Source organism: Dendronephthya gigantea, unplaced genomic scaffold, assembly GCF_004324835.1.
Source record: "Dendronephthya gigantea isolate DGI-Jeju-01 unplaced genomic scaffold, DenGig_1.0 000067F, whole genome shotgun sequence".
In the NCBI taxonomy this organism is placed as follows: Eukaryota; Metazoa; Cnidaria; class Anthozoa; order Malacalcyonacea; family Nephtheidae; genus Dendronephthya; species Dendronephthya gigantea.
The window spans coordinates 910529-918920 of record NW_021163077.1 but is presented as its reverse complement, the minus strand read 5'-3'; the positions used below and the strand labels follow the sequence as shown (position 1 = coordinate 918920).

Sequence of the window (8392 nt, the reverse complement as noted above, 5' to 3'; positions counted from 1 at the left end):
ATCAAACTTTAAGCTAGACATTACTCAACTAAATATGGATTATTTGATTGTAATTCTGTCGTTCGTTTGTAAGTTATGTTGAATTAAAGATAGGTACTAGGTCATTTTTTGGGGGACACCCGGAATATATAACCACACCCCTTCCCGGTTCGGGGACCTGTAGCAATTTTCAGTGCGGGGGGCCTTCCCCTCCACCCCCGGCAGGTGCGAATAAGGGATTCCGTCACCGCGATAAAAAGTTTTAAAAACCCCAATAAAAACATCGTGATGTGAAACAGAAACTTCAAATGCATGAAAATTTGGTTTCCAGAAATAGGTGAAACCCCTGATGAAAACCAGTCAACAAAGTGGAAACATTATTTGCACAATTTTCGTCGTTGATTCGGAGTTCGTACTTTCTAACAATATTTCCTTATATCCCTTTCCGAATTGTCCGGCTTTCAATGAATAAATATGTCTAAAACGAGTACAGTGGTTGTACAGGAAACACAAACGTCACCTGCAAGTTTAAGGAAAAAGCCAGCTAGTACAGTTTCGGAAATATTTGAAAGTCTGAACTACGGCCCAGCACCAGAGTCCAGTATGCCGGCCGAAGGATGGCTAGATGATCATGGTCGAGCTTTTGGACATTTTATTGATGGAAAATGGGTAAAACCCGAAGGACGAAAAGTCTATGAAACGAAAAATCCTGCAACAGGTTAGTCTAATTTGTGGTGTTTTAGATGTTCTATGCCCATTATAGAAATTTGTGTTAAAGTGTGTGATGTGTACTGTACTTTAACACGTGTCAAGTTGATGTATCAATTAGTACTAAATACCTGTATTATGAAATGTTTGAAGATTATCAATTACGGTGTCTTTGAGGACAACTATTTACTCATGTGAAACAGTGTATAAGAATATGTATGTCCAATGCAAGCATGGACAGATATATGCATGTCAGCCCCATGCACAGTGGGGAGCCAGAGTTGTATTGCAATTATTGCAGAACGCTTATGTTTAGAGCATTGTCAATAAGGCAAATTACTTGATATTGAGGGAATTTGAAGACTTGGTTTTAAAAACTGTTTTATGACATACTGTAGTATGTGGTGCAGATCAGCAGATGCAGATGCACATACTCAGGCTGGGTGGGGTGCTGCCTCTGCCTTTTACCATGAAGGGTAAGGGGAGGAAAGGTACACTTTGAGTTGTCAGTAACCTTAGTAGCCCGTGCATTTTCTTTATGCATTTGCCTAAAAAAGTGCTTAGAATACAGCCAATGAGCTTTATAGGTGGATGCCTCTATCATTATGTGAAGTTGAATTATCTGTTTTGCAAGTATTTTTTGTATTTATCCAACATTCCTTAAAATTCTCCCCCTCTTGCTTTCTGATTTTTTTCTAGCTTTTCTGGGCAGAGGTGTTGCATTTTGTTGGTATATGAGGCATGACCTTTTTTGGGTGATTTGTAAGGGGGGAGAGCATAAACAAATTGGTCCTAAATAATATGCAGGAGTTCTAAAGCGTTCTGGGCGACTTTCCCCAATCTCGTTCCCCCAGGCTCTGGGATGTTCGAAATCAGAAATAAATGATTCTGATTGGTCGTCCAACACATTGTTTCAAATCAAAATACAAAAAACTGTTATAAACCGAAAGCCAGGATTTCTGGCCTCCAGTTTGGACTATCCCAGAGCCTTTGTTTTCTCGCCAGAGGAATCTCGAGCTCGGGGAGCGACATATATTGGACTTTCCCATGAATTTTTTTGTATATTTTTGTCCTGTACTGACAAATCCATCTTAGCAGAGTAAGGTTTGTTGAGAGAATATAATTAATTTTTGAATGTTATTTGACTATCTCTTCGCAATCTACCACTTCCTAATCTCAACAAAAACTGCACCATGCAGTCACTACTGGAAAAATATTTCGCTTTTTTGAGTAGGGTTTAATATGAATAGGAAGAGCTATACAAGTAAATTGGATATAACTAGGTTAGGCAGAAGAGCTTTGTGGCTCTTTTCTGATACTCCAATGTGATTATCCAACAAAATGTCATGGGCAATGGTACAGCATCATTTTGATAAAAGTGTTCATGAGGATATGCTCCGGTAGGTGGAAAACTTTCTGGAACACGGATCCCAACACATTTTCTTTCGTATGTTAGGTGAAAAAATTGCATCCACAATTCAGGGTGAAAAAGAGGACGTCGACTTGGCCGTTGCCGCCGCTCGCAAGGCGTACGACTCGTGGAGCAAACTTCCTGGACACGCACGAGCACGTCATTTGTACAGCATCGCTCGGCACGTGCAGAAGCACATGCGACTGGTTGCAGTCGTCGAGAGCATGGACAACGGAAAACCGATCAGGGAATCTCGAGATTGCGACATTCCAAATGTTATCCGCCATCTCTATCACCACGCCGGCTGGGCAGAGCTCATGGACACCGAAATGAAAGGTATGCGACTTGTCCGGTGGTGATTTACAGGGGGGAGGGAGCTCGGAATGAGGAGTGCTCAGGGTATATATACCTCCTGTAGACCTTGGCCACCAGGGGCTAATTGTTCGAAAGGCGTTTAGCTTTAACGGTGGATAAGCCAAAGTTTGACTATCATTACATCTTGTGAATGGCTGACGTCCCTACATCTTCTACTTTAATTATGTACTTCCATTGAAAATGAAACTATTTACATAGAAGTATTTCAACTCAGTTGTTGAATAAATATATCATTTTGTTTTCCATTTTGAACCTATATCCGCCGTTTAAGCTAAAATTAAACGCCTTTCGAACAACCGGCCCCAGAATTGCAAGTTTCATGTGCTCTGGAGAAGAGAGAGGTAGAATACCACCTACAATGGATCTCCACATTCGAGATCAACATGATTATGATATGCTCATCCCTATCTTTATAGATTGGTCTTCAATAGGCGTTGTTGGTGCCATTGTTCCCTGGAATTTTCCACTCATGTTACTATGCTGGAAGGTGTGCCCTGCCTTGGCGATGGGTAACACGGTGGTCCTGAAACCAGCAACGTACACACGTCTCTCAGCATTGCTGTTTGCCGAGATTTGCGCCGAGGCTGGCCTCCCCCCCGGTGTCTTCAATGTTGTGACGGGAAGCGGCAGCCTGGGAAGTCACATCGTTTGTCATAATGATGTTGATAAGGTCGCTTTTACTGGATCAACTGAGGTACGGTAAACAATGAAGTATTTGTAAATAATTAACAATTATTCGATATGGAATAGCGAGACGAAGTCGAGGCATTGAAAAATGTGGCTAAGCAGCGTTCTGCAGCGTATTTTTTTACCCCGAAGTAATTTTAGGCCAAATGGTTTCGCTTTTTTATGCTTTTAGGTGCAGTAATTTCGTTCAATTACGTAATTACTAAATTAATTATTTACACATAAAAAAGTAGAATTTTTTTACAAGTTAACATGTGTCATACATTATTATTGTTTTATATAGTTCGATGTATATGTATGTAGCATACTTATTATAGAGATTGTACTCTAGCTACTAACCATGCCGTACCATGTCAGTTTACTTTAAACCGTCAACCACTTATCGTAAGGTATTTTGCTGCAGGTTGGACAAACTTTGCGACGACTTACAGCTGGTACTGGCAAGAAATTGTCTTTGGAGTTAGGAGGAAAATCTCCATTTGTCGTATTTGACTCGGCAGATTTAGACAGCACTGTCGAGGGCATTGTAGATGCGATCTGGTTTAATCAAGGACAGGTATATTCTTCTGCTTGCTTATATTTTTTTTTCATTCTAAAATTGGATATCAATCGTCCGCTTCAAAGCCAGTCAATTCATTTCTGACCATTTTCTTTTGTGCAGGTCTGCAGCGCTGGATCGCGTCTTATCGTCCAAGAAAGTTGTTCAGAAAAACTTATTAAGAAAATCAAAGAAAGAATGTCACACCTCAGGCAAGGGGATTCGCTGGATAAATGTGTTGACATGGGAGCAATCGTGGATCCATCGCAAAAGAAATCCATCGACGAGTTTGTGCAGGACGCAAAAAGCACTGGGGCAGAGGTAATATGACAATGATTGATTCATAGGAATATATATTGGCTAAAATTCTATTAAATTAAATCTACTTTCTTTTAAAACAGGTATTTCAAAGTTGTGCTTCAATGCCAGATGCTGGCTGTTTTTATCCACCAACTTTGGTCACGAATGTTCAACCTGTTTCGAGAATCGTGCAAGAGGAGGTGAGTATAGTTTAACCATTTCTCAGGTTTATTGCATGTTGTTATAGAAATAGATGGAAACTCTAACTGTGCAAAGAAAATATATTGATTCACCATGAAATATGGATCCATCATAGAGTCCTTTTGTCGATGTAAATATAATTAAGGTTTTAACGAAAATTGTGGAATATCGTAGAAAAACAAATCGAAATTAATTTCTGACTTTGAAACAACCCAATTTAACAATTTCCGGAAAATCAACCATACAAATTGTTTTGTTGTTAATTGGCAAACTTTTTGTTTGGTGATTAATTCGCCGATATTTAGTTAGAAAAGTTAGGAAAGAATATTTGACGACGTAACAGTAACATGGTTTCCTGAAAAATATCGGTGCGTTTACACTCCCTTGAATTTTCCAGGTTTTCGGGCCAGTTTTAGTTGTGTTGACATTCCGTACGGCAAAGGAGGCAATTGCTTTGGCGAACAATACAATCTATGGCCTAGGTTCAAGCGTCTGGAGTGAGAACATTGGCCTGGCGATGGAAGTCGCCCGGTACATACGTGCTGGATGCGTCTGGATCAATGGACACAATATGTTTGATGCCAGTGCCGGGTTTGGGGGCATGAGACAGAGCGGGTTCGGTAGGGACGGAGGAAAAGAGGTGGGTGAAAATAACAATAGGTTGTAGCTATGTCTGGTGTTCGCCTATCGCATGCGGTGGTGCCAGTGACCTGTACTACAGTTTCCATAGTATAGGGTGCTTCATTGTAAGCGTGTAGTTATGGGAAGCCACGGTTTATATCTGAACCACCTGATAAACGGATGACTCCAAAGTTGTAGTCTTTGTAGAGGTGCTTGTAGTTTGTCAGCTTGAATTGCCTGAAAAGGACGGGAAAATATTAAAAGTCTTGAAGTTCTCTGAAAAGGTTTTTTTGTCATACGTTGAAAAGTTTTAGAAATGGTAATATTTTGCTATGAAATAGTCGGACAAATAGTTGAATTTCGGGTGAACATGCAAGTGCTGAATAAAAAACGAGCTTGTCAATCTATATTGGCAGAACATGTTAATAAAATGATGTTGGGATGTCGTAGGCACGAGTCTGCTGGATGTTTTTGTTTAACTTGCGTGCATCTAAGGTATGAGCTACCTGTACTTCATGTAGGGATTATACGAGTACGTAAAACCTTCGTGGCAAAAACGTGCCCGACCAGATGTTGCTGATTACGACACTAAGAAGTTTGGTTCAACTTCTCCACCGAGACCTAAGGACCCCACGGTGAACCCACCATTATGCAATGGGACGGACAAAAACGACCATTTACCCAGGTATAACTCAGTTATTCTGATAATTGTTATTAGATTTGGATTTGGTTTGCTTGCTTTATGAATGCATGTCCATAAAAGTGCTTCTTTCCCGATTCAATGTATCATCTGTGTTTGCTGTCCATCCACTGAAATCCCGTTTACTGATTTGGTTTGTGTCACGTTTGAGAAGAGCGATTCGTGTGACTTTTGTAGGTTTCTCTGTGCGATACCACAATGATAAGTAATGATAGTTTATATACTGTGTGTCTTCAGTAAACGCCTGTATCATTTAAAAATATATTAAGTTATATAGAGCTATCGAGTACTGTTAAATTTGTGTCCTTGCAATAAACCCCGATCAACACGAGATAACCCTCACCACACATCCTACCACCTTTCCCATTACAGCATTGACCACACGTACAAGAACTATATTGGGGGAGCTCAGAAGAGGCCTGATGCGTATTATGGTAGACCAGTACATAACGACAAAGGACAAACTGTTGGTGTGGTGGCCGAAAGCAATAGAAAAGATGTCAGAGACGCCGTTGAAGCAGCCAAGAAAGCATCTGCCGGGTAAAGTAGATATTCTTTTCGAAATAGACTGAAATGATTATTACTTTTCACAATAAAGCTGTGACCAATCCCAAGGGAGGACAAAACATAACTAGCTATTTTCCACCAATTTTAAAATTCGCTCTAAATTTAGGTTAGAACTTTCTTTTAACAATACACCTTATGTGATACAAAATTTCAGACCAATTCTAATTTCCAATACTTAACAACTGACTTCAGGTGAAATGTAAAATAGGCAGTCAGAAGTAGTAGGAGTTGAAATTGAACCTGTGCCCGGTACATCAGTATTGTTACACTTTTTCCATAGATGGTGTAAGAAGTCCAGCCACAGTAGAGCACAGGTTCTATACTATATCGCAGAGAACATGGAATTACGTCAGCAGGAACTTGCGCAAAGGATATGCGCAATGACAGGACAGAGTGCCGATGAGGCAGAAAAAGAAGTTAAGATGGCCATACAACGTGTGTTTCACTGGGCTGCTTATGCTGATAAATATGGGGGAACAGTACAGGTGAGAATAGATAGCTTTACTAAAGTAACTTCATTTATGCTGGATAAAGTTCTATAAGCTTTCTCTGGAGGTCCAGTAAGAATAAACTTCTGTTGATCCACTGTCATTATCTGGGGTAACTTTAACTAAAACTAACTTCATTTCTACCAAATTACTGTGCTAACCAGTAACCCTAACCTGATCTACATAGAAGTCTGATAAGTCTTAAAAATCCAGTCGTATTGACCTTATCAACTGTACTGCTCAGTGAGAACCTGTAGTATTTTGTATAGTCAAACTGAGGGCAATCCCAAACGAAATTATAGTCAGACAAAGTCAGCGTTTTGGCATTTGGCAAGACAGAAATTCAGTGAAGTAGGCACACGACATTACTTTTCATCTCACACAATCTCTGGTAATTATCGTTTACGCAGGAAACAAGCTGGTATGGTACAACTATCAAAGTCCACGAAGCGGTTGGTGTTGTCGGTATCGCGTGTCCAGATGAGTTTCCACTTCTCGCCTTTGTGTCTCTTGTGCTGCCTGCGATCTCTCGTGGGAATACAGTGGTGGTAATACCCAGCGAAAAACACCCAATTGTTGGGGCTGATATGTACCAGGTTTGTGCCTTATATCGTAGAAATTAGACGTTATGGACTAGACTTGCCGTTGATTTGAACAGTACTTTTCACAGAGTTCCTATCATATCCCCCATTTCTTTGGGATGCAGTGTTCTGACAATAAGAAATAAAAACAAACTACATGCACTTATTAAAAAAGCTTCACTATTTCTATATTGGAGTCTCTAAGAATTTCCACGAATCATATCTTATTGATGCTGTCTTAAGTAACACTGGGTAAAGTCTGACCTGAATTGCCCAAACTAGTGGCACGTCATCAGACCATAAAAACATCCATCAAAATAGAATTGGATTCAACAAAGTTGTATCGTGTGAACAGACGTTTAATTTAAGCAGAAAACTATGAGAAAAAACTGTACAGTACAGGATCAGACCCACAAAGATCATCCATCACCATCACCGTAGGCTTGTAACAGACTTATTATGTCTTTAGATATTCGACACGTCAGATCTCCCTGGTGGAGTGGTCAACATTTTGACCGGTGATCGTGATCACGTGACAAAGTACCTGGCCGAGCATCAGAATGTCGACGCGATGTGGTACTTCGGGTCCGCGGAGGGCTCGAAATTCGTCGAATCCATTTCTGCAGAGAACGTGAAACGCACGTGGGTTGGGTATGGCGAGCCACGCAATTGGTTAGATAATGAACAAGCGCAAGGTCACGAATTTCACTATCATGCTGTAGAATGTAAAAATATATGGATTCCAATGGGACATATTTTTGCAAACTGAGGCGTATTTGCAGAACAACATTGGATACATGGGAGTAATTCGATTACATAATTGGCCGGGAACCTGAATCAAGTTGTGTTTTTTATCAAATGAGTCGTATAAAAATCTGTGAAAAATGAAAATTAGTTTCATTCAATTATATTTTCATAATTTTGCGCAAACTGTGCAAACTTTACTTTGCTTTCGACATAGCGGAGCATTATGCACAGCAATGAAGAGAGTTTGTAATTTTCCCTCTTCTCATCAAACCCTGCGCTTTTTCATTTGATTATTCTAAGATTCTCATTCGATCGAGATTGTGAAAAAAGCAACCATATCGTCCATACCTGTCAAAAACGAAGCCAGCCAGCCAGGATTATTAATGCACTTCAGAAGCCTATTTAACCACTAAGAATTAAATTAAAATTCCAACCCCCAAAATGGTCTTTCTGAGTAACTATGCAGTTTAATGATTACGAATTGTAGTA

At 40.0% G+C, this 8392-nt stretch overlaps 1 protein-coding gene across 1 annotated transcript; it reads left to right on the top strand.

The window, feature by feature from the left end:
* The first annotated feature begins 376 nt into the window (after window positions 1–376).
* Window positions 377–8323, top strand: LOC114530915 (aldehyde dehydrogenase family 16 member A1-like). The gene is made up of 12 exons (XM_028552535.1): window positions 377–697; window positions 2144–2434; window positions 2890–3167; window positions 3564–3716; window positions 3822–4019; window positions 4100–4198; window positions 4597–4839; window positions 5342–5505; window positions 5893–6060; window positions 6368–6572; window positions 6986–7171; window positions 7626–8323. The coding sequence occupies exons 1-12, from the start codon at window positions 454–456 to the stop codon at window positions 7923–7925; spliced, it is 2529 nt and encodes an 842-aa protein (XP_028408336.1). The 5' UTR covers window positions 377–453; the 3' UTR covers window positions 7926–8323.
* Window positions 8324–8392: the final 69 nt, after the last annotated feature.

What these genes read in the sequence shown, in the direction of transcription:
- LOC114530915 (XM_028552535.1), top strand. Translation starts at nt 454, where the DNA reads ATGTCTAAAACGAGTACAGTGGTTGTACAGGAAACACAAACGTCACCT. An exon ending in GTAGGGACGGAGGAAAAGAG is followed by an intron (nt 4,840 to 5,341) that starts GTGGGTGAAAAT and finishes TACTTCATGTAG; the next exon opens with GGATTATACGAGTACGTAAA. An exon ending in AATATGGGGGAACAGTACAG is followed by an intron (nt 6,573 to 6,985) that starts GTGAGAATAGAT and finishes TCGTTTACGCAG; the next exon opens with GAAACAAGCTGGTATGGTAC.